The sequence below is a fragment of the Lepisma saccharinum genome, chromosome 3, assembly GCF_977018435.1.
Source record: "Lepisma saccharinum chromosome 3, izLepSacc3.1, whole genome shotgun sequence".
In the NCBI taxonomy this organism is placed as follows: domain Eukaryota; kingdom Metazoa; phylum Arthropoda; class Insecta; order Zygentoma; family Lepismatidae; genus Lepisma; species Lepisma saccharinum.
This window is the reverse complement of record NC_139231.1, coordinates 71,976,693-72,004,090: the sequence shown is the minus strand read 5'-3', so window position 1 is coordinate 72,004,090 and position 27,398 is coordinate 71,976,693. Positions and strand designations below refer to the sequence as shown.

General features: G+C 36.3%; 1 protein-coding gene across 1 annotated transcript in view; it reads left to right on the top strand.

Annotated features, from left to right (window-relative positions):
• LOC145985125 (ribosomal protein S6 kinase delta-1) overlaps window positions 1–27,398 on the top strand; it is a 62,177-nt gene that overhangs the window by 10,135 nt on the left and 24,644 nt on the right. Inside the window, exons 3-9 of the mRNA XM_083118765.1 lie at window positions 1,479–1,514; window positions 3,387–3,508; window positions 12,071–12,182; window positions 13,587–13,771; window positions 20,175–20,902; window positions 21,944–22,065; window positions 26,857–27,018. Coding sequence (XP_082974891.1) covers window positions 1,479–1,514; window positions 3,387–3,508; window positions 12,071–12,182; window positions 13,587–13,771; window positions 20,175–20,902; window positions 21,944–22,065; window positions 26,857–27,018 — 1,467 coding nt within the window. The remainder of the gene's footprint in view (window positions 1–1,478; window positions 1,515–3,386; window positions 3,509–12,070; window positions 12,183–13,586; window positions 13,772–20,174; window positions 20,903–21,943; window positions 22,066–26,856; window positions 27,019–27,398) is intronic.

The window sequence follows — 27,398 nt, the reverse complement described above, 5'->3', positions numbered from 1 at the left end:
ATTGCAATGTGATTGAGTAGATTACACACTACCCCGAAGACGGAGGCAGAATCAGCCTTCCGAAACGTTGGTAATTTTAAAAATAACACAGTGGTTAAAAGTCCAAAACTAAGAATGATTGAATCACCACTGATCAGCTACAAAGAAGAAACATTGTAACATGTTGCTCAAAATAAGGTTTCTTCACTTCGGAGAGTTTCCCCTAAAATACAAATAGGAATGGATATTTTTCACCCATCAAATGTAATTACAGGATTCTGTGTTATTTGCAGTAGCTTGCATGAGACCTGTACACTAAGAATTTCACTAAAAGCAAAGTGTATATACAATGATTTTCATGGTCAAGTTGCCATGCTAGGACTCCGGACAGAGAGAGCATGTCTGCCGGTAAACTTCATGCAACATCCACGTAACTGGAACCGCTAGCTATGTAATGAAATAAGCTCGTACAGTTACATTGACAGTTACAATTATAATCTTGTTACAAGAGGTGTTGGAAATGTTGTCCTCCTGCTTCCACATATTTACAGCATTTTTAAAGGAAATTTTCACTAACATGTATCAGTTGTTGTTCTGAAATTGCTTCAATTTCTCTCCTGATGTTTTCTTTCAATTCTTCTAATGTATGGTTTTATTTTTAAAAGTTTGATAGCTCGACACGCAGAAGTCATGGATATGTCTGTGTCTCTGTATGCGCCAGAGGAATTTTCGTGGAGTATGCTCTACACGTGCTCCAACTACATCTAGTTTCTCCTCACTAAGCACACGCTCTTCTTCGCTTCTATCAAGAACAGACCCTGTTTCCCAAAATTTCGAACACTGTCTCTGTGTAGCAGGAACATCTGGGAATTGAGCTGCAAAATTCCTTCTAATTTCCCTTAAAGAATTCGTAATGACGTAAGGGTCATACATAAAAATTCATTGTTTTAAATTGTACGTATAGCGTGGCATTATTAGAAAAGCACCAGCAATGTGTAAACTAAAACAAAACAATCTAAAACACTTGTTAATACCTTAACACTTCATGCACGCTGGACGCCAGCTATCTGGATACTGAAGCACTGACATGTCCAGTGCCAAGGTCAGCGTAAAGCTGTGGTTCTAAATGCCGGCAGATGCACTCTCACTGCCCAGTGTGCTTGCCGCCGCTCCACGAGTGACTTGACTGTGTAAAGCACTGTATTTGAAATCAGCGAAGAGCATGCTTTGTGTGATCGAGAAGGTGCTAGGAAATGATTCTTGCACCAAATAAAGGGCAAATATGTTACCCAAAATCTATGAGGCCAGCTTCTTATTTCTGAAATTTTATCAACCAGTTCATTTGGAATGTATGTATTATTTCATAATTAGTGACGAAATGTATTTGTACCACTGGAATGCCAAATGAATCATAGAAAAGTTTTGATTATAAAATGAAAGATTGTAGATATTATGGAAATTACAACTAGATTAATACTTTATTTTTAATTATTTTTCAGGTTTTTCCCAAAGCTTCACCAGAGGCTGTTACTAAGGTACGGACTGAGTTTTAGTGTTGGTAAAAATACAAGAGGGTATTAAAATTGAACTACACATATGTCCAGTGATTTTCTTTTTATCGTTTTCATATAATGCATTTCTGGAACACATTTTATTATTTGTTGTTCATAACGTTTCAGCTGTATTAATGAATTATTATTATTTGAAAATGAAGGTTGATAACTGCAGATTATAAATTAAAATCAATGAAAGCATTCATTTATGTGACAGATAGACTGTTAATGAAATTTTTACATAACTGGTGTACAATAATGGTATTTATTAGGGATGGGACCGATTAATCGGTACTCTATCGGTATCGGCCAATATCGGTGTATCGGTTTATCGGTAAAATTACCGATTATTTTACCGATCCGATATATCGATAAATATCTTATAATTTAGTGCAAAATTCTGCCATTTTGTTGTAATTTTTATGGATAATATCCATGTCCTACTTTCTAAAAAAGTAAATGTCTAAATATTCAACTTCTGTTGCACTGCAGTCACGTCGAAACACACATTTGTTCTTCAAGTACCATATGTAACTTTATATCGGATCGGTAGAATATCGGTTATCGGTATCAGTAAATTTTATATCGGTACTTTATCGGTATCGGCCAAAATTTCATATCGGCCCATCCCTAGTATTTATTAACCTTTAGCTGCGTAACGGTCAAAATTTCGACTGTCACATTTATACCTCTTAACCCTGGATGGTCGATATTTCGACCAGCAGCCGCGGAAGCAATTAATTTTTTTATTCACTTCGGTCTATTGATGGGGGCACAATGTTTTGTTTTTAAAGTAACTTCTTTCTTCTTCTTCCTTTAACACTTATTTATTGGGAGACACAATGTATAAATTTTACCTCTTCTAAGAGCCCTGCCTAGGAAAGAAAACAAAACCAATTTCATCTGTCTTATGTTAATTAGTTCTCAGAGTTATGATTTTTATTTTTTTATTTTTTGCACTTCATGGTAAGTTTGAAAAGCCCACGATTAAAATGGCTCCGGCGTCCTTCAAAAGACAGGTGCGAGAGAGCTACGTCAGGTAAAGGTTAATTGTTGTTGTTATGTAATAGTTGAGGATAAATTGAAATGATAATCATTTACCTTAAATATTCATCTTGAAATAAGACACTGTTGTATGGTAAATAGCATGGGGAAGTGTGGTCACAGTGCATATATGGCTTAGTGTTGATGTTTCTCATATTTTATGCATGTATGTCGAAGTGGGGACTGACAAGTATGTGATGCAAGTGATATCTGAGGTTTAACAGAATGTTGTCATTGTAGAAACCTCAGTGACATCACATGTTTAGAAGTTAATTAATTAGTTTTATTAATTTAATTATTAATTTAGCATCCATTTTGTATGTGTATTCTGTTCTGTTAAAACTATGTGTACACAGTTAAGATCATTATTGGCTAAATACAAATACCTCTAACTCGTTTTTCTATATGGCTAAGCCAGTACCTGGTATTGGTATCGGAAAGTATTGGTTGCAATTTTATCATCGATACAGGTTGGTACATTCTGGAGACCAGGTATCTCTTAGAGTCCCCAAAAATGCTGCATAGTTTTGTTATTTTTGCAACAACATTTTGGGGAGAGATGGATTTTTTGAGTAAATGTTATCTCGTGAAATTATGAATATTTCAAAGCAAAACTATGTTACATTGGTATGGTATAGTTCCAATGAAGAAATTTTGTACCATATTGAATTTTATTGGCATTGGTATCAGTGGAAATCAGTAACTGTTATTGGCTCAACCCTATATTTTATAATATTTTTTTAATTTCCTTTTGAAAATTACAAGGTAAGAGAAATTTAAAAATACATAACTTTCTTATATTATTTGCAGGTGGTTGTGTGGAAGAGGTACAATGATTTCAAGAAACTACACAAAGAGCTACAGTCACGGCACAGAAAACTTCACCTGAAGGATAAGTTTCCCCAATTTGTAAAGGCTAAATATTTTGGAAGGTGAGTCTTGACAGCGTGATTTGTAAAAGAGATTCATGTTCTTAATGGTGTTCCATTTTTTTAAGTGAATAATTAGAGCATTACATTTAATATGTTCTGATCCATTAACACAAGATTCTTTTGAATTGCAGTTTTAAACATGGGAGATATAAGCAAACCTATTTCATACCTTGTGCTGCCATTATAATGTAATTCATTGGTGGCCAAAATGTACCAATTCATATAGGAAATTTGTTTATTGATGCATGCATATACGAGGTGTTTGGTACAAATCAGCAAACCTGGAAGCTCTTCTTGTGACTAATATACGTACCAAATAATAACTCAGTGGAACATAAATTAACTCACTTGAGCTGGTTTGGTAGTCCGTGGAAAGCAACAATTGACTTCATGTGACCACCTGTTATCACAGAAACTGACAATGCTGCAAATGTATAATTCAATGGCTGGAAAGACCAATCAAACTTAATTTATTGTAACTTATCCCAAGTTGTGTATCCATTTGCATGATCGAGACACAATAAAAGCAAATTGATATGTGTCAATTTCTCAGTAAACACTTCAGATATGAAGGTAAATATTTTATATCTCAATCAACTCATAGCATCTACACATATCTTGGAAAAACTTAAGCTGCAAGTGTTAATTTTACTGACTTGAATGACTGATAAGATAAGATAGCAATTCCATTCAGAGATGAACATCTCAACTAACTGATCTCTCTACCTTTTGAGTCAGCATTCAATACTTGCTCAGGTTGTAGAATCTGCTAATAATACAAAGTCAAGAACACTGGTTATAATATCAATTTCCTAAAAATGTATCAAGTTTGGCAACTATTTTCTATTACAAAAAATTCAAAAATATCAATTTTATACCATATGAATTATGTCAGTTGTTCAAGTTAATAATCAAATCAATCAAGACATAAGAATTACTCAGAAACTAAAAATGACAAAGATGTTACTAGCATATTTCAACCGTTTATTTAAATTGTCAACCTCCAATGACCTGTAAATATCTTACAAAGTACATAAACTTCAGAAATAAAATTAGATGTACTAAAATACTTCTCGTCTACTAGACTGTTTTCACATAAAAATTATCATCATTGACATAATTGTTTATAGGAATTGTAGCTTTCCTGGTGACATGATTCGAACAGGTGTTCTTGATTTATCAGCAGGAGAAATTATTCAGTTTATCAAAATACTCTTGAATATTGTATTTCCCCTCATGTGGCAGATGTAAGCAGCTTTTTATGTTGATTACCATGTACATATTTCTTATGTTGAACGCAAACTTGTCCTTTTTAAGTTAATGTTTTCACTATTCAGTCACATTTTGGCATTTGTACTCTGGATCATTCCATGTCAGTTACCATGGTCTCAGATTTTGATGAAACTTGGCACATTTAGTCCTTCCATGGTGGTGAGAAACCACATGCTTCTCAAACTTTCAGTGATTCATCCTTTCTTCTATTCCCAGAGCCTCCCAAGTGTGAGCTGCACTGTCGTAGAAAAATAGTTCTATCTCCCTTGTAAATTATTCAATCTTTTTGAAACTTCACAGCAATGTTAACCAAACAATAAGGATATCACATTTATCTTTTAGTACCAAGTGTGAGCTGCACTGTCCTAGAAAAATAATTCTATCTCCCTTGTAAATTATTCAATTATTTTTTAAACTTCACAGCAATGTTAACCAAACAATAAGGATTCCAGAAAGAAATATATAAAAATATCACATTTATATTTTAGTACCCTAATAAATAAATTTTTGGATGGGCTGTGGGCGGGAACCAAGGAACTAGGAGTTACAGCGGGGAGCGTTCAGGCATGATTACAAGTCAAAAGTTGGGCTTTCAACAGGTGGTGACAATAAGACGTGTTGATGCCAACAAAAAAAAAGTACAGGGTTAAGAATCACACAAAATTTTAAAAATAAAGGGAAAGTTAATGGATAGTGGTTAAAAAAAAAGTTTAAGCTTAAGCTCAGGGGGCAAAAATAACCACGAAAAATTGGTCATGCATTTCACGAGGGGAAATAAGAGGCCGAGCAACACCACGATGCCTAAACACAACACTGTTTACATTTAGGGATCGTAGATGGGCTAAATGAGAGCCTGGTATTCGAAGTTTATAGACTGCGAGAGGTGTATCGTAAGATGGGCTATAGCTCTGAAGAGCAACATCAACACTCAACCAAGCAAGGGGCTTGCCCCGTGAAATAAGAACAACACTTATGATTAACTTTAAACACTACAATTGACTGGTCTGGCAGGGGTGTGAGAGAATGATAGACAAGGATATAGTAACGTTCGTTACCTGTAGAACTCGATGTGAAGGTCGACTCGCTGATTCGTAGATGAACTCTGATGAAACACCCGTGAAATAAAACTCCTTTTGATAGCATGCTACTCCTTGCTGTAACTCCTTTTGTATCGATCGGTAGTCTGACTTTAAGGCAACAACTATTCGCACTATAACTTTCTTAGTACAACTGCTAGTATAACTCCGAGGCACGACTGTGCATACGATAAATTTCAGATAACGACTGGGGCGAGAAATATTCTCTCAAGCTATTTAAATGAAATTCAAACTTTTTGATCGGTAAATCCACTGGCTCGGAGCGTCCCTTGCCAACGGCAATTTCTGAGCATTAATGCTAATTTACCGATTTCATATTCTGCCGACCTAATGCCATGTCAGCGGAGTTTTATCAACTCCGCTGAAGGTCGCTGGTGTGATTTGCTTTTAAGAAGCTATTTTCCAATACTTCAGCATGATATATATATAACATGATTAGCTTATTTATTTATGACGTCCTGGGTTCGAGTCACGCTTACGGCGTGATACGATATAAAATTGATGGCTTTTTAATTCCTTCTGAAAGTATTTCAACTTATTTCTGAAAATTTTTAAAAATTGCTACCGGATTTTATATTTTTTCAAATTAACTCAACATCTAAGAATCTAGCTTCAAAATATCATTGAAGCAAATTTTTAGAGCATAAAATATTAAATAATGTTTTCATGGATGCATGGAAGGCTTCCCTGGAAAATAAATGTCAACCGAAAGTATGTATTTCACACATATAATTTTATTTCAGTCACAGTCGTTTGTGTTAATTATTAAAAGGATAACTTCTTATCGACAGAGTGTTTCTTTCAAGGGCAACACTGTTATGGGGGGAATATGTCTCCTATAATGCCCTCCACCAAAAAAAATCCTGCAGATGTCCATGAATGTTTTGTTCTTAATGATTATTTGAAAATATTACATGCTTCTGAAAGCATGGCCTTACAATTTCTTATATTAGTTTATTTACATTTATTAGGAAAAAGGCACATTTTAAAAAGTAGTTAATACTCTAACTTTTGAAATTCCAAAAATCACAGTTTGTGAATATAATTGAATGAATATTGTTTGTTGCTGCATGCTGAGGTGGGGTAATATGAATAACGTTGCTACTATGCCATCAGGAAGGCTCATGTGATGCTTTTTATTCTCTGTGTTTGTAGTCATATATTTGGTTTGCATATTTCATCATATGTTTTCAATAATGCAATTGCATCATATTTTATGTTGCTTATTATGTGAATCATGCATATTGTTAATGTAAATTTGTTCAATTTCACCGATTTTTAACCCATGCTAGTTGATAGATGGGGGGAAGAGCTAGCTCTCACCTAACCCCTCCCCCTCACATACAGATATAAAGAGAGAGAGGGCTGGTTAACAATATTATAAGGACCACCTTATGTACAACTTCAGTTACAACTTTCAAATCAAGTTGTTTTAGATAGTCAATATGTTTTGAGCACATACATTTCTTATACTTTCATTTTGTGTCCTTTTTCAACCCAATTTTTCCTCAATTGAAGCCCATTGCAGTTGAAATTCTGGTCCTATACAGTGCAAGTACTGTTATGTATGTAAAAAAAAAAAAAAGTAAAGTGCTCCCCTGTGCTTAGCACCACTCCATGCAGGCGTATAGGGGGTGTGGGGGTTTTCTTTTAACTTACACGGGCCATACTTTGGAATCAAATATCTCTGTTATTTGTGATTTTCACATTCGAAAATGCATTTGATATTACATCAAAATGTAAATCTATCAATAAAAAATCTGCATTATTCTCGAGGTCAACTGTGATTGAAATAAAATTATATGTGTGAAATACATACTTTTAGGTTGACATTCATTATCCAGGGAAGGGTCCCCCTTGCCCCACCTTCCATACTTCCATGAAAACATTATTTAATGTTTTATTTTCTAAAAATTTGCTTCGATGATATTTTGAAGCTAGAATCTTAGATTTTGAGTTAATTTGAAACACATAAAATACGGTAGCCATTTTTAAAAATTTTCGTAAATAAGTTGACATATTTTCAGAAGGAATGAAAAAGCCATCAATTTTATATCTGGGTAAGTTAGATCATATATCTAAGTTCATTTTTAAAAAACGTGTTTTGGCATTGCACTTTTCCCTTTTAATGATAATTCAAATTTTAGTAAACCATGTTTTCGGTCCAAAACAATCAGATAATGATATTTTATTTATTTTCTGGAATCCTTATTGTTTGGGTAATATTGTTGTGAAATTTCAAAAAGATTGAATAATTTATTAGGGAGATAGAATTATTTTTCTTAGACAGTGCAGCTCGCACTTGGAGGCTCTGGGAATAGGAGAAAGGATGAATCACTTAGTTTGAGAAGCTATAAAAATGAAACTAGTTAGAGACAAATAAGTGTATGGGATCATTCCATATCAAATCAACCAATTTTTACATTTCATTTTTAGTACATAGGTTTGTACATGTTTCTAGATATCAAAACCAATGTTCAAAAAAATTATTGTCTTTAGTTCTCCTGGGGCAGCCATTTTTCCAACATGGCGCATGGCTTTTTTTGCTCATGTAGCAGTGTACAGAAACCTTAATATCTCAAATATCATTAAAGCTAGAGACCTGAAACAAAATTCATTTTGTAGCTAATGAAGTATACTTCCTATGAAATTCAGGTATGTTTTGCTTGAAATTGCATCGTAACTACGAAAACTATGGTGGAAAATGGGGTAACAATAGTTAAAAAATTGCATTTTTAAGCCCGATTTTTTTAATGAAGGGGTTTAGTCTAAGGCTTGATTTTTTTTTCATGTGTAGACCTACCTGCAGGGTGTCTGTAAATAAAATATCAGTGCCTAGAAATGCACCCCTTTTTTTACAGCATGGGCTCAAACATGGCCGTTCATTGAATTTTGACAGTTTTCGGAGTTAAATATCTCAGATGGGTCCCCTTTAAAAATTCTGAAATTTGGCACATAGGAAGCCCTTCACGAACCTAACTCACAGTAAAAATCTCAACTTTTAGATTCAACTCGTTTTTGTCAATATGAGGTAACATATGTCACCTAATTTCTGACGTTGCAAAGTAAGGTTAAACTACATCCCATACTTAAAATAATGAAGTCTTTTCTTTTTCTTTTTTAAATTTGGGTTAAATAAAGGCTCAGAAAATACTTGACTTACCATAAATTGAAATTACAAGGTATGACAATTGAAAATCTGCGAAATTTCATTGCAAAAGGTTTGATTTATTAGGTACCCACGACCAGTTGGTATTGTCAGCTCCAGTTTCCTATTAATTCTCTTTGTTAAATCAAGCAGGATTCTTTGTTCTTTCACTAAGTTCCTAAGTAAATTATCAGAAACGTTGAGTTCATCACATATTTTTTTTACCAAGTGGTAGCAATCAAACTGATGATTCTGACCTTTTCAACATTAGTTTTTTGCTCATTTACATTTTTCTTCTTATAATTTCAATTATATGATTGTACTGGCCACGCAAAGGATTGTCACACTTGCTTTCCTTTTCTTCAGTTTTAATACTTAGTGAAAAGCAACTTTCTAGTTTCCTTTGCACTCCTTGTAGGATGTGAATAGTTTTTCGAGCAAGATCACTTTATTGTTTTTCTGCAATCAGCCTCCTCAGTTTTGAAACAGGAGATGCATAAAAAACAGAACAGACTTCATGCATTTCCTTTAGTTTTCCTTGGCTTGGCACAAAGACATGATTTCAATTCTGGCATTTAAGTGAGTTACTTTCTCCACATATGAAACTTTTACTCCAACATATCAATATCAGGCATATTGATTTAACTGGTATAAGGCTTTCTTGACATTTTTTTACCTTACTTTACTTAACCTTTTCTTTAAGTGGTACTTCTGAAGATCACAATATACTTTACCATATAAAAAGCTATATTTAATGGTATTTGGATATTGTCTCTAAGCCATACACCTGTAGTCTTGACTAAGAAGTGTTATCATTTTCACTGACTTTGTTAAGATTAGTTAGGTCTTTTGGGGGGGGGGAGGTAAAGTGCTCCCCTGTGCATAGCACCACGCCATGAAGGCATATAGGGGGTGTGGGGGTAACGGCCCACACTTTCTTGATCCGGTCGTAAGTGGGGGTGATGTGATCAGCATCACGCCCCTGACCGCCTTTACCCCCCAGGGTTTCCCCCAGGTACCCATGTTATTCGACACTGGGTGGGCGCTGGGGCCGCTTCCAACGTTAGAAAAGTTCCTGGATTTGAACCGGCCGGGGATCGAACCCGGGACCTTTAGCATGGTAGTCAGACGTGTTACCGACTGAGCCACCGTGGCCACTAGTCTTTGGGAACCTTACCAAAAGGGTATTTATGACAGTCCTCTCCAGTTAAAAATATTACAGAACACTCCATTTCCTGTCACAGATAACGAACACTCACAAGTCACTACTGTCGGCACATTAGGCAAAGGAAGAATGACAGCAGAGATTGTACATGCACAGATCAATTCCAGGCTTGCCTCACATCCTATCAAAACATGTCTCTGAATCTTCTGCTGTGCATGACTCACATGTATTTCAACGAATGTCTTGGAAGAAAAAAAAAGTGGAAAATAAAGGAAACAAAAGATAATATATTCTACCAGCTTTGACACTTCAAAATAAATAGCCTACTTTCAGTGGAGTGCCCAAGGAGGGGTTTGTGGGGGTCATAACCCAATACCTTTGGCCTAGTATTCCATAAACAATTACGTCAAAGGCAGGATAATGTGGCAATAACAGGGCTGTATACTAAAAAAGTATATGTAACCTCCCTCCCCTCCCATTCGAAATTCCTGGGCATGTGACTGCCTATTTTAAGCTGCATGTACTGCTACATTGATAAAAATATGGGGGAAGCTCAGTTTTGGAGCTGACAATACCAACTGGTCATGGGTACCTAATAAATCAAACCTTTTGCAATGAAATTTCGCAGATTTTCAATTGTCATACCTTGTAATTTCAATTTATGGTAAGTCAAGTATTTTCTGAGCCTTTATTTAACCCAAATTTAAAAAAGAAAAAGAAAAGACTTCATTATTTTAAGTATGGGATGTAGTTTAACCTTACTTTGCAACGTCAGAAATTAGGCGACATACGTTACCTCATATTGACAAAAACGAGTTGAATCTAAAAGTTGAGATTTTTACTGTGAGTTAGGTTCGTGAAGGGCTTCCTATGTGCCAAATTTCAGAATTTTTAAAGGGGACCCATCTGAGATATTTAACTCCGAAAACTATCAAAATTCAATGAACGGCCATATTTGAGCCCATTCTGTAAAAAAGGGGTGCATTTCTAGGCACTGATATTTTATTTACAGACACCCTGCAGGTAGGTCTACACATGAAAAAAAAATCAAGCCTTAGACTAAACCCCTTCATTAAAAAAATCGGGCTTAAAAATGCAATTTTTTAACTATTGTTACCCCATTTTCCTCCATAGTTTCCGTACTTACGATGCAATTTCAAGCAAAACATACCTGAATATCATAGGAAGTATACTTCATTAGCTACAAAATGAATTTTGTTTGAGGTCTCTAGCTTTAATGATTTTTGAGATATTAAGGTTTCTGTACACTGCTACATGAGCAAAAAAAGCCATGCGCGTTGTTGGAAAAATGGCTGCCCCAGGAGAACTAAAGACAATAATTTTTTTTGAACATTGGTTTTGATATCTAGAAACATGTACAAACCTATGTACTAAAAATGGTCATGCAACCACCATTGGATGGTTTGGCATGGAATGACCCTATGTGGTTTTTCACCACCATGGAAGGACTAAATGTGCCAAGTTTCATCAAAATCTGAGAACATGGGTTCCCAACCCCCCCCCCCCCTTTTTGGGGGGTTTAATTGACATAGAATGACCCCTCTGACATTTTCAACCTTTCTTCTTTCCATTCTTATTCCTTGTGTAGCTACATTAAGTAAAATGTTCCTAGATTAAACTAAAAAAAGAATACCCATTTGAAAATTGTTGATTCTGTTCAACACCAGACTACATAGACCTTTTTCTTGTTTGGATTTCATGTCTTTAATTTGAAATAGAAAAATTTGAGTTTTATTGCGGTGTAGATTTCAGTCAACAATGAAACACACATAGCATGTGCATTTGGTTCCAACTTGTTTTATTTGTTATTTAGCTTTGTTTTGATTGGACAATATAATGATAGAACTTCTTTTCTTCAGATTTGAAGATGAGGTGATTGAAGAGAGAAGACAATGTGCTCTGGCATTACTTGAATTCATAGCTGAGCATGCCCCACTCTTCACAGCTCATGTGTTTGTAAAATTTTTTGAAGTAAGTTGTATTGCTTAATTAGGTAATTTTTGGGAGGTAATGTTTATTAAAGCACACATGTAATGGCTGACAAGCGACAGGTAACAAGAGGCAAGTGCAGTGCTCGAAAAATCTTCTTCAAAGATAGGCGCCAGTTCTGAAAATCAGGTGCCAGGAAACCACCTACAGGTAATTGTGCATACTCTAAGAAGTTGAGTATCACCGTATTCAAAACATCGCTAAATCATGGGAGAAAACGGGAAATGGGTTGTTGGGAGACAAAGAGTAAGAAATTGTTACTGATTCTATGGAATGTTCACAACGTTGAGAAAAAAGAAAAAAAATTGCTAACTTACGCTGTACTGTAATATGAACTTAGAATCTTTAAAATTTTGTACATGTAAACTTAAAAAAAAGGTAATATTACAGCAAAAGATCACAGTCGCCAGGCTGAAATTTTTAGTTGCCATGGCGACCTGGCGACTGGGATTTTTCGAGCCCTGGGCAAGTGACATGTAGTTTTCATATTGAAGTGACAAGCGACATGGCCCCTATCCAGTCTGTAAGAAAATAATGACTGTGCATGCATGATCAACAGTCCAAGGTGACATGTGCATGGTACTGAGAAAGTGGGCCAGTGCTATTGATATGCAGTTCATTTCCAAGTAGCATGTGTTGTTTGCCACATGTTGCGTATCTCTTGTCGGTTAGGCCTGAAAACTGAAGTGAATTTTACACTCTGTACAAAATATTACTTGTATTTATTGTGTAAGTAGCATCATTAAGTAAGGCACTATTTTTGTAAAATTGCATGATTTTTATTTCCCTTGAGGTGTATCAGAGGAACCATTCAATGTCAAGAAACAAAAGTCCATAACCCAATGCTGCAACTTGGGAACTGTACACTCCATTGCTTTCAAGATACCCATGAAAAAAAAAAAAAAAGGCTTTCTGTGTAAAACCATTTACTACAGACAGACATTCAGTAGCATCTGTGCAATGATGGGCATCGCTGATCGTGTACAAACTAGCATTTCACCTTTTAATGAAGGGGTCCTGGATTTGATTTTCCATGTTTGCACATTGCACACTGATTCAAATCCAACTTCATAATTAAATTAGATTAAATGTAGCTTTACCAAACTTAGTGTGATGATCAACAGCATTTTATGACATATCAAAAACACATTAAATTTCCAGCTTTTCATTAGAAGTCTGTTCCTTTATAGTTGTGATTTAGCTTAAAGAACAACCCAAAACAAAGAAAAAAACCTCACCTTCTTTGTCTAAACCAATTATGTACACACCTCTACAGTACACTCTGTTGGTAGAAAATAGACAAAAATAACTAATAGATCTTGAATGAAGCTTTGATGTTGAATGATTACTTATATAATCTGCTAAATGATATTTATTTTCCTTTAGTCTGGATATACAGTGGACAGTAATGATGAACTTCAGGCTGCAATCCAGCCTCTCCAGCCAGAAGCATTGTTCGTCGATTCCAACAATGGACCCAGTGACACAAGTCCATTGTCCGTTGACTCATCTGGTCATGCATCATCATGTAGGGAAACAGATGATGATAAAGAGGCTGATGTTTCCACAAGGTTAGTTTGGAGATTTAATGTTGTTGTTGTTGTGTGTGTGTGTATGTGTGTGTACAGGAGAAAAGGTGATAAATAGAGCCCGGAAGTTCAGGCATTTATTTTCGTTAAAATTGGCAGGCAAAAAGGCATTTATAATGTGGTAAATAGGCACTAAAAATGAAAAAAAAGGCAAAATAAACTGAAAAAAGGCACATTTAGAAGTCGCTTACTTTTATCTATAATTTCTGGCAAAATGTTAAAATCTAAATTGGGAAGAGCATCTCAATTTTCTCCGTCTTTATTGCACATAACTACAAGGTGCTTTTTAAGTTCTAAACATTCATTGATAGTCGTCTGTCAGAGAGAATGTTTTTCATAATAGAAAATGATCTTTCTACTTCGACAGAAGTTATTGGAGCATACATATAACAAGCTAATGTAGCTGGACTCATTTTGGTAACACCATTTTCACCTTTTAGAATATCACAAATTGTTTTCAATTGTTTCAAGTCCTCATTTACACTCACTACCCGTTAGCACTTTTCTGCAACAGCTCACCCCTTTTCTGCTGGCACTTCCATCATCTGCTGCATAGATTCCTTGAAGATTTTCATGGATGCTATAATTGTAATTGTCTATGGCAATGCACCATAATGTGAAAAAGTAAACTTGAATAGCACAGGAGTTTTTTCACTTCACGAATTGAAGCCGCTTCATTTTCTGGAAGAGCATCGATCACCTCACTGATTTTTTGAAGGTTGTTAGCATAATATATAGCTGCTGATATCCAGGTTCCCTATCTCGTCAAGACTGGTTGCTGAGGTAAACTAAGCTCAATCGCAACTTCCTGAAATTTTCGGGTTCGAGAGGGAGATTTCAGAAATATTTTCTTTGTGTTCGAAATCAACCTGTCCACTTCAGCAGTCAATCATGCACAAGAAATGTTAAGACAATATCCTGACTCAGCATGAAATACTTTTTTCTCACACTTTTCTCCTTCAGCAATGTTGAAACATGCATGAGTTCAATATTACTTAAATAAGGCGAAAATTATTCACATAATAAACGGAAGAAAAATAAATGCCAACAACGTTTTTTGGGAGAAAAATAATATATATACACATTTTTTTTTAAAAAAAATGTCAAATTTCATTGAAAAAGGCAAAAAAAGGCATTATAATTAAAAATAGGCAGTGGGGTCCCAAATAGGCAAAATAGGCAAAATGAAAAGGCTTCCAAAACATTCGAAACAACATAAGAAACGTATATCCGGAAGAATTTTATCAATATATGCTAACTAACTAACTAACTCCCTAGCCTTCTTAAACCCGAAGGTTCATGGCTTCCATCTTTCCCTATCTTGAGAAAGATCTATATACTCTTTTCCATCCCTACCGATTTCTCTTAGGTCCATCTCAATGTTGTCCCTCCATCTTCGTCTTGGCCTTCCTACAGGTCTCTTACCATCAGGTTTCCCAACAAGAATCCTGTAAACTCCTCTTTCCTCTCCCATTCGTGCCACATGGCCTGCCCACCTAAGTCTTCTTGATTTAATTATTCTAATAATATCTGGACATGAATACAAATTATGTAGTTCTAAATTATGTAACCTTGTCCACTCACCTGTCTCCTCATCCCTTTTAGGTCCAAACATTTTCCTAAGGATCTTATTTTCAAATACTCTCAATTTCTGTTCCTCTTTCAATGTAAGGGACCAAGTTTCACATCCATATAATACTACAGGCAAAATTACTGTTTTGTATATTTTAACTTTTAGTTTCTTAGATATTAAACGAAAAAGACAAAAGTTTATGAAGAGAGTAGTAACATGCATTTCCTGAATTAAGCCTACTTTTTATTTCCTCTTTAATATAATTTTCATTTGTTAATATTACTCCTAAGTATTTGAATTTGGAGACTGGTTCAAACGAGTTGTTATCAATAATTAGATTTTGATTATTACATAACACTTGGTTTCGGCCTGTAAGCATATATTTAGTTTTGTCTTTGTTAACTTCCAAACCTATCTCTTTAGCAGTTTTGAAAAATATTTTAGCATTACTCTTAATTGTATTCACATCATCCCCCAGTAAGTCTACATCATCTGCATATGCTAACAACTGAGTCACCATTTAATTTTAGTCCTTCTTTAGTCTCTTTTACCTTCCTAACAGCATATTCCAGGGCAAACTTAAAGAGCAATGGAGATAATGTTTTAACCCATCATGAATTGTAAATTTGTCAGACATATTAATACCCACACGAATTTTACTTTCTGTTTCACTGGTGCATATTTTTATCATACTAACAAGCTTCTTAGGTATTCCAAACTCTACTAATATATTATATAATTTATCTCTTTTGACCGAATCATATGCTTTTTTGAAATCAATGAATAGCTGATGGACATTTTGATTATATTCCCATTTTTTTTCAAGTGTCTGTCTGATGTGAAAAATTTGATCTGTAGTTGATCTGTTACGTTTAAATCCACATTGATAATCACCTATAATTTCATTAGCATATGGGGTTAGTCTTGTTAAAATAATGTTAGACAATATTTTATATGTTGTTGAGAGTAGAGAAATTCCACGGTAATTATTGCAGTTCATTTTATCACCTTTTTTAAACATAGGAACAATTATGGATTGTTTCCACTGTTGAGGGATTTCTTCTTTATTTCATATTAAACAAATTAATTTATGAATTTGACATACTAATGAATTTCCACCATATTTAATTAACTCAGCTGGTATTAAATCAATGCCAGGTGCTTTGTTATTCTTTAGCCTTTTAATAGCATCTTTAACTTCAGTCAAGTTAGGTTCTGGAACTAAAGGTTCTGCTGTGTGGACTTCATTTACTTCTGATTTATCTCCTATATGAACATTTAAAAGGTCATTAAAGTAGTTCTTCCATCTATTTAGAATATCGTTTGGGTCAGCTAGAAGATCACCATCTTTATCTTTTATCAAGTTTACTTTAGGTTGCCACCCCTTTCTAAACTCATTTACACCTTTATATAAATCTCTGATATTTTTATTTTTGCTGTTTGTTTCAATTTCGTTAATTTTGCTTTTCAAGTAATCTCTTTTTTTACTTCTAAACGTGCGGTTAACTTCTCGCTTTATTCTATTATAATTGTTTAGATTTGTATCATCAGAGTTATTTAACCACCTAAGTCTAGCCTGATTTCTTATTTCTATTAGATTATGACATTCATTATCAAACCATGGCTTACTTTTTCTCGGTTTATGGTAACCTATACTTTCTTTAGCTGCTGATTCTATTGCATTACGTATGTGCTCCCAATTCTTATTTACGTCTGTTTCATTTATATTTTCATCATCATTTAAATCCTGCAAAACATCAAATCTATTGGACAGTTTAATTTGGTAATCTTTCTTAATTCTTTCATCAGTAAACTTTCCTCTATCAAATTTTAGAACTTTTAGATTTTGTTGCTTATGATTTAACACTGAGAGTCTTTCTCTTAATTTAGCAATTACTAAATAATGGTCACTGGCACAGTCAGCACCTCTATGTGTACGAACGTCAATTATACTAGTATGCCTTCTCTTATCAATGAGAATATGATATATCTGATTATGAGTTTTACCATCTGGAGAAGACCAGGTATATTTATGGATATCTTTATGTTTAAAAGTGGTACTTTTCACAATTAAATTCTTTGAGGTTGCAAAAGTAATCAATCTTATACCATTATCATTACTTAATTCATGAAGACTTTCTTTACCAATCGTGGGTTTAAATGTCTCTTCTTTGCCAATCTGTGCATTACAGTCACCTAACAGAATTTTCATATCATACTGAGAAAATTTATCAAAGACCTGTTCTAACTCTGCATAAAAATCATCTTTAGTATTATCATTTTTATCTTCCATTGGTGCATGTATGTTTATTAAAATAATTTTACACCACCTACCCTGTAAAACTGGATATGACATCCTATCATTAATAAATTCTACTGTTTTAAGAGCCGAGATAATTCTATTATTTATGAAAAAGCCTGTTCCAAAATTATGATTTTCAGTACCACCATAGAAAAAAGTATAATTTTTAGTTTTACAATTCCCTTCTCCTGGCCACCTAACTTCCTGGACAGCTACTACATCTAATTTATACTTAACTATCTCAGTAACTGTACACATTAAATGTACTGAAATGTACACTGTACAATATATGCAGTAGATAAAAAGAGGCATTTTGCCAAACTTCCGGGCTCTAGTGATAAATAATTCATTTACAAAGTTGTGTATTGAATCATATTTTCCATCATATTTTGTTTACTTAATTATCTTAATTACTGAATTAGTTACATTACGTAACTCATGATCTAGAAAGTATGTATTAGTAGTTTCCTGGATTAGACCATTTGATCATAAAGTTGACCTCAAAACAATTTTTTTAACTTACTGGAAAGTTATGTGAAAATCGTGACAGCTGGGGATCAAGCCTATGTGTTCAGCATGTCATGTTAATTTTCTACCACTGAGTTCTATCTAGCATACCCACAATTTCCACAACTTAGATTTCTGTACAAGTTTATGGCTATGTCCGGTCAAATTTTCCATTAATATCTGAGCTAAAGTTCAAATCACCAACCCTGAGACCTTCTGTACACAAAACCATGTGCATGCAGAAAGCATTGCAAACTCATAGAAGTAAAATAATCCACACGAAAATCCAGCGTTGTTACAGGATTCATTACGTAAGGTAAAACAACGGCCAATTTGTAGTATGGGATATGCTGCCGCAAATGACATCTCACTTTAAACCCAATGCTCTTTCTTTTGTAATTGCTTCACCTTTATGGTTAACTCTTTTCACCAGCAATCATTTCCCATAAATTTGCTTCTTTCTTGCATGGGAATTGAATATATTTTACTTACATTTTTTAGACAAAATGATATAACATGGTAATGTATATTTCTAAGGTTTGATATAGATAGGAGTGTATTTGAAATTTGTTTGTAGATTTTATGTAAATTGTATCATAATGTAAATAAAATATATAATGGGCATTAACAGCCATATGCAAAGTTGTAAGTCCAATAAATATATTGATGATCAAAACAAGACAAAGAAAGTTCGTAAATTTATTGTGGTTGGAAACTTTGACAAGCATCCTAATAACGATTTTTGTTCTGCCAAATATAGTGCACTTCGTAAAATAACTTGGTGACATGGCAAGGCAAGATAGGTGTGAACATTTTGTAGGAATGTGCATTGTAACTTTCAATGAGCTTAGAGATTTGTGTACATAATGATATTTTATAACATTGGTTATTTTCTAAAAATAATCATGTGAACAACAAGGAAGTAGTGCCACTTTCAACCTGGCGAGTTCTATGTGTGCAGGAAGGTCTCCGTGTTCAGTGATACATCGAATCGGTGAGATGGTTTTTTTACAGAAGGTCTCAGGGTTGGTGATTTACACTTTAGTCTCCTGATCAAGCACTTGGCAGTAATTACTACAAGGATCTGAGAGCAAGTGAAACACCAGGTATATACATAGAAGCAGTACAATAAACTGTAACTTAGTCCCTACAATGTGAAAAATAGTGGCAGTCTTTATTCCCATCATAAAGAAGCTTGAACTTTATGCCACATGTCATCAGCATCATAAAACATGTAAAACACTAATGCGTACATACATACCTTAAATGAATCAGATTGGGAAAGAATTGAGCATTACATGTGAGTAAAAATGGTAAGTGGTTAAAAACTATTAAGTGGATTACTTGAGGCTGTAAGTACTTTTAAAGTTATTCTTGGCGTATCTATATTGGATTTGTAAAATACCAGTAACCACTATCAATTAAGAAATTTTTAGACCAAAGTGACAAGTGATACATTCAACGTTTTACACTGGAGTGATTGATTGATTGAATTGTTTTAAGTCCACTTCATGCACAGATAGGCTAATCGGGACTAGACCTACAGTTAAAGTGGGATCCAAACCACTGTGCAATGTGCCTCCACCGGGTATACTCGGAGTGAGCTGTTTTTCTTGTGCATATTGCCTCAGGTGCCTCGGTCTGAAGGTAGTGCTTTTTGGAGACTCAAATGCATACTTCAGGGTGTGCAATTTGTACTGAAGTATCATTTGATGCTTCGATTTGAAACAACCATGGCATATGTCGTTTGTCACTTCAGTCTGAAATTTCATATTGATCTATCCCTACTTTTTGTTTTATTTCATTATATTTGATGTTTGTTCATCAGTTGATATTTCGATGTAAAACATTGTCTCCTCTATTGTATATGTTATATGTATTTCTAAAGATGCAGTGGTTATACATTTAAACAATATACAATCTCTATTAGTTTGTTGGTAATGTTGGTTGATCATTGTTGAGACTAAAATTGTATGCATTAGTGATTTATTTGTTTATTATAGGTCAGAGAGTGAGCAACCAATGTTAAAGCTGGGAGGAACATGGAAATTCCCGCAAGTACCAGACTCAATTTCACTCAGCTCTCACAGCTCAACAGATGATCACACAACATTCACCGACACAGACTCGATGCTGAGTGAAGTGAGCTCACCCTTACAAAGTGACTTGCAATATTTTGATCCATTCCACCCTGAAAATCAGGATTCAGTTAAAAGTCCACTATCCGAACAGAGTACCCCAAAATTCAAAAACAGTTCAGTACAAAGTGAGAATGGTGGAAGTGAAAGACATAACGGACTTGTACCAAATGCATTTCCTTCACTTACGGGAAGCAATTCAATGCTTGAACTTTTGTCTGAATCTTTAGAAAATAGCAAGCGTAATGGCGACAAGGATTCTGTAGAGGTTAAGCAGACACTTGTGGACATTAAGGAAGAGAAGTCCAGTTCTGGTGATTCGGACAGTGGTAAACAAGAAGTGCAATATCCGTGTGATAAGGAACCACAGCCTCAACCTGTTCCGAATGAGCAGCAGGACACACTCTCCCCCCCTCTCACCCCTAGTTCCTTAGTGTCAGGGTCCATTCCTGATGTTCAGCAAAATGTTAATTATATTTTTGAGGCAGCTTACCACATTAGTCAAGCTCAACAGTATGAAGCCAATGCAGAGTATGAGAAAGCATTTTCTTTCTATAAAGCCGGAATTGCTACACTCTTGTCTGGAGTGCAAGGTGAGTACATATAAAGTAAATTTCATGTAAATGTAGAAATTATGTATATGCAATAGGACTGAGCCAATATAAGGATTCTGTTGTATTGGTATTGAAAAGTATCTCTTGGAATTTACGTACCAATACTAATACTTTTATATCATTTGTGTCTTTTATGAGGTTCACAAAATTGACATGTGACTCTTCCAAGGTTTCTAAATATGTAGCCTCAAAATTATGCAATATTTGAAGTTTTTTTTTTCTTGGTAGTATTGTGCAGAAATAATTGGATTTTGTAATTATGTATTTTAATATTCTGATGCAGTCATTGAATATTCTGAATCAAAACTCTGATGTACATAATTGGAGTGTAATATTTAATATTAATGATAACAGCCCATGAGGGCCAGTGCCTACCTACCAACTGCTGGGCTCACTCCCACATGCCTCAGCAGAGGTGGGAGATTATCCAACAAGATACGGGGTGACATGTGGTCAGCACGACGAACCCCGAGTCATTACTTTAGGTTTCCATGATCAGGCTATGCTACTCATTCATAGCTCCCAATTTCCTCATGATGATGGGTGACCACTGGTTCCATACACAGGCCGAAGTCTCAGTGAAAGCTGTTACACTTCCCCAAGGAGACTCGAACCTGCGTGCATCCTGTAGTCAGAGCCAAAGCTTGCACCTTAGAAGCACAGCCATGGTGTGGGACAGTGTAATACTTACATAATAATATTTATCAATATTTTGAACGATTTTTAATTGTTTCAAATTTTAAAACATCAATATTGTTAACAGTAGGAATCAGTAGCAGGTCATTAGATGTCAAATCATCCAACAGTGATTGCATGAACACTTTAGAAAGCTTTAATTTTTAGTATATATATTTGTGCATGTTTTAGGATATCATATCCAATTTTTAACATTTTTTTCTGCATTTAGTTCTCCTGTAGCTGTTTGTGGAAACCTTAATATCTCAGAAACGGTTAGAGCCGGAAACCTGATACAAGATTTCTGCAAATAAAAGAAAATTTACATTTATTTTTACATTATAGGTGACAATGATTCTGCAAGGAGGCAAGTTGTGCGTGAAAAGACCGGAAAATATTTGATGAGAGCAGAAATTATTTACAATAAATATCTTTCTCCAACCATTCAGGATGACTCCAGATGGAGTGTAAGTGTTTACAACATTGTATTATTAGAACTGTTGTTGCAGAAACAAGTAGAAAACTTTCATTTTTTTTTTCATGGATTACACTAAAATTTAGGTAAAATGTGCATGTTATGGGATTGGCTGCAGACCAGCACAGGGTGTATCAGAAGTCCCTTACCACCCCTTGTAAAATCTGCAGTGATGCATTTTCATGGAATTTGATACGGCCGATACATAATAGGCCTAGGGGGACATCTTTTGGAGTATGTCACGTGGACGGCCGCCATCTTGGTTCCGCCATATTGAATTCAACTTTTTTATTTAAAATGATAGGTGAGTCATGTGATACATGACCATAGGCTAGAATTTCGTCAGGATGTCAAATCTGAAATCAGATTTCATGTAACTTTATTTGGTGAAAAGTTATTGGCAACTGAAAGTGATGTTTACCTGTTACAGAATGTGCTCCACATGTTGTCCGTGTTGGGCAATGCACGTGTGCATATGCTTCTCCCAATGTCTGTGGACACCGAGCAAGATATCTGGTGAAATTTGCTCAAAGGCAGCCATGATACATTGTTCCAGATGTCGAAGATCACGAATTTTCACACCATACACCATAACCTTAACGTGTCCCCAGAGGTAGAAGTCCATTGGCGTTAGGTCTGGTGATCGGGCATTCAACGGGCCCAGGTCGGCGAATCCATGCCCCAGGAAATTGTTCACCCAGGTACTGACGCACCTGGATGCCATAATGGGGAGGCACACCATCTTGTTGAAAAAACCTGGGAAATATACCATCTTCCAACATCAGAGCTGGCAGTTTCTGTTCCTGTAGCATACCCAGGTATCGTTCTGCATTTAAATTTCCTTGAATAAAAAAGGACCGATTATCCGTGTTCCCCATATGCCTGCCCACACCATAATCTTCCTTGCATCGGTAATTTTGGAGGGATCTGTCCATGCGGGGTTGTCAGGCGAGCAATAGCGCATGTTTTGCCTATTCACCTCCCCATTTACGTAGAGGTTTTCTTCATCAGAATGGAGTATCTGCATAACGACGTTTGGATTTAGCCATACTTGTGCAATAGCCCACTCGCAAAACTGCACTCGGCGATCTGGATCATCCTCGGAGAGATGTTGCTGCATTTGAACCTTATACGGATGCCACTTGTGCCTCTGTAGCACCCGGTACACTGAACTGTGACTCATAGCACATTGCATTGCTATACGACGTGCAGAGGTGGTCACCCTCCGGAGGGCGACCCTCATGAGGGCAGACCTCACCCTCACCCTCCAAAGACTTGTGAGGGTGAGGGCGAAGCCGAGCCGTGAGGGTGAGGGTGTGTGAGGGTGAGGGCTATCGGTGAGTCGTGAGGGTGTGTGAGGGTGAGGGCAACCTGTGAGCCGTGAGGGTGAGAGGCAAGTCGTGAGGGTGAGGGCAAAAGGTGAGTCGTGAGGGTGAGGGTGTGTGAGGGTGAGGGCAAAAGGCAAATCGTGAGGGTGAGGGTGAAGCCAAGCAGTGAGGGTGAGGGCGAAGCTGAGCAAATCATGAGGGTGAGGGCGATAGGCAAATCATGAGGGTGAGGGCGATAGGCAAATCGTGAGGGTGAGGGTGAGGGCAAAAGGCAAATCATGAGGGTGAGGGCATGTGAGGGTGAGGGTGAAGCCGAGCAGTGAGGGTGAGGGCGAAGCTGAGGCAATAGGCAAATCGTGAGGGTGAAAGTGATAGGCAAATCGTGAGGGTGAGGGCAAAGCCAAGCTGTGAAGGTGAGGGTGAGGAAAGTTGAACGAAAATGACCACCTCTGACGACGTGTGCTTCGCTGCGATGACGTCAAGAAGGAGGCCAACACTGCCGTAGCTTGTGCTTCATCCGTGTCTGTCCAAGACTGTGCCCGTCTCCTCGAATTTGGTTAATAACTGTGCCACAGCAACATGTGACAGAGGGTGATGTTCTGGATGACGCAGGTTGAAATCGGCAGCCACTGCACGGGAACTTCTCCCACCCCACAGTTTGACGATCTGGAAGCGTTTGTCAGTTGTTAACGGCATGGTTCAGCACCTGCAACAAAAAGGTAAACATCACTTTCAGGTGCCAATAACTTTTCACCAAATGAAGTTACATGAAATCTGATTTCAGATTTGACATCGTGCCGAAATTCTAGCCTATGGTCATGTATCACATGACCCACCTATCATTTTAAATAAAAAAGTTGAATTTAATATAGCGGAACCAAGATGGCGGCCGTCTGCGTGACATACCCCAAAAGGTGTCCCCCTAGGCCTATTATGTATCGCCCATATCAAATTCCATGAAAATACATCACTGCGGATTTTACAAGGGGTGGTAAGGGACTTCTGATACACCCTGTACAAGTAGAAGTTGCTGAAATGCATTTAGTTCAACTATACAACTAGTTTCCCTGTATGTATGCATTGCTTGTGTTGTAGAATTATTTCTCTTGTATGCCTTACAGTGGAAACTCTGGTTTTAGGCAGTCACAGATAGGTTAATCAGGACTGGACAAATTTTTGACATAAAATAACAATACAACCATTGTTGTAAGTGTATCTTTAATCAAACTAAAGATAAATGCTTGATGAAGGGAGTGTGTGTTCTGAAGCATCACAACAAAAACTGATATTGATAACATTGGTTAGGTTAGGTTTTTGAAGACCTGTTAAGAAATCACATACCATATTTCCAGTTTGAGCAGTAAATAGGTGTAAAGCATTCTTCTATTTGGTTAGCATTTGTCTTGTGGTATGCTAGAATAATTGGTGATCCCAAAATGTGGTGAGCTGAACTGTCACTTGGTGGAAATTGCCAATTGTGTTTCAACTGTACTATTCAATTCGAACTTCTGCAGTGGATCACAATGAACATTGTGCCACACTTGTGAACTTGGACATGGCATGTTTATGCCAGTAATCGCTTCTAGTGGCTAGTATGAATGTGGAGTGTAAGGAATGGACTTTTCCAAAGGCACTCGAGTACTGTTTGACCAGCGATCCGAGAGCTCTCGAGTTTTCTGCGCATGACCGAAGTAGCCGAGTCCAATCGTAAATTGGGGGAGTTTGCGGAGGCGCTTATCTGAAACGCGAGCAGCGCGAGTGTCACGTGGGGAAAGAAAGCAATGTTGCCAACCGGAGAATATTGACACAAGATATTGGAAGTGCTCTGGCCGTGGAGAGGCATCTTTGCAAATGCTGGTCTTGAACGTAGCGCAAGTTCGGCATCTTTGACCCAACCTCAGAGGAAGCCGACCGGACCCGTATCTGGTTTCGGGCCACCACCATGGGGGTCTGGAAGGGGGGGGGGAGGGGAGGCATGAAAAATGAAAGTCAACCAAAAATTATGTATTTCTCACATATAATTTCATTTTAGCCACAATAATATGTGTTAATTATTGCATGATCACCATAAATTCAAATTTAAGCAAAGTTTTTTTTATGGAACTGCACTATTTTTGGAGAAAATGTGACTTGTTTGCCCCACTGGAAAAAAATACCTTGTATAAGTGAAACTGCAATTCTTTACCCTATTATCCTTCTATTTTAAATTGTAAGAAGGACAAACGACATGATTGTGATACAAAACAAGTCCTTGTCACAATCCTTTACTTCTGTGCAAGACCCTCAGTTTTCGATACTTATGTTCTGGTGGATAAGCATCCTCGCAGATTGGTAACACTGTTCAACGTGCAACCCCGAACTGCGTTCTCCCGCCTACCTACCTCTCACAAACTTCCCCTTTTTCTTGGCACTTTGCCAACTGGAGCTCTCGGATCGCTGGTCAAACAGTATCAACCTGCTTCCACTTCGTACGCCTTGGACTGCATTGTTGCAGACTAACATAGCTCTGGCTTCTGGACCCACAGGACTTGTGTTGTGTACTTCCCATGTGTGTTTGTGATTGCTTACTTACCTTAAGCAACAGCTACAGCCCTTGTAGGGCCTTGGCCTCCATAATGATCTTAGTCCATTCTTCTCTGTTTGCAGCCTTCTGTCTCCATCACCTCACTCCCAGCTGCCTTAGATCTGTCTCTGAATCCTCCAGCCACCTCTGACTGGATCGCCCCTTCATTCTTTGTGATTGCCCTTTCATCATATTACCATTCATCCTCTTCATCATGATTAGCCAAACGTGTCAGAAATGCAACATATAATAACCAAATCAATGAATTAGTTTTAACATAACTGGAAGTATTTATGTGCTGGTGAAAATTGTAAAAATTTTGACTCAATAGCTCAGTTAATTGAGAGGCATGAAATGCGAAGTTCCCAGGTTTGAATCCTGGCCAAGCAACAATTTTTGATAACTTTTTTGTTAGTTAATTCAAATTGTCTGCAAGTTTCTCTTCATTTGCTAAGTCGGATACTTCTGAGAAGAAGTTTGTTTCTTTGTGTATTTCTGTAAACATTTCTTTTACTCTGTGTTCCTTTCAATGCTTTTCTACCTTTCTAGACTAATTTCAATGATGAGGGTGAATGTTGAACTGATGAAATAGATGATGGGGGAAATGGACAGAATGGGGGGGGGGAGAAGATAGCCATAAAACATGCCAGTCTAGTTACTCTGCTGGCCTTTTAGACATGTAAATTTGTTACATGAGTTAATGAAATGGTCAGCTGTGTTTCTTTCCATACCGGTTAGTTTTTGTTGGACTGGTATAAGGGAAAATTAATTTTCTTAAGGTACATACATTCAAATAGCTTCAGATTTCAAAATTTCTTACGGCATACCTACCATTTCATAGCATGTAAGATTCCTTCTGGTTTCAATGTTTCATATTTTTTAATATTTTCAGCCAAACAGCTGCATGTCACCTCAGGTTGAAAGAAACATTGATGTAGCTAAACTACAAAGACCACTGTCCGAGTTGAAATTCTTCAGAGTTTTGGGTATTGTGGACAAGGTTATGCTGGTGTTGGACACAAGATATCCCACTGAAAGATGCTATGTAATGAAGGTAAGTTGTTATAGTAAATGCTTATAGTATTCTTTAAAGTAAATGTAGAAGATAAAGTTTGTATTGAATATTGGATTCAGCTCTTATTTATATATTTTATTTGAATTTCCTGAATTTTACTTTCTTCCACAGTTATTTTTCTTCAAACGCAACAAAATGTTAGAATTCTTTTATATTTTTTTCTGTATTGCAGTTCTACAATCCTCAAGCCCCTAAAAATGTAAACTTGGAGTTTCCACTGTGTGTGTATGTGGATGTGGGTGTGAGAGTGTGTGCATGTGTGGGGCAGATTGTCTCTGAAGCCACAAACATAGAGTGGAACCAACTGTAATAAAAACTTCAATTGCATTTTATAAATTTTGTTAATTAGAGCATGAGTT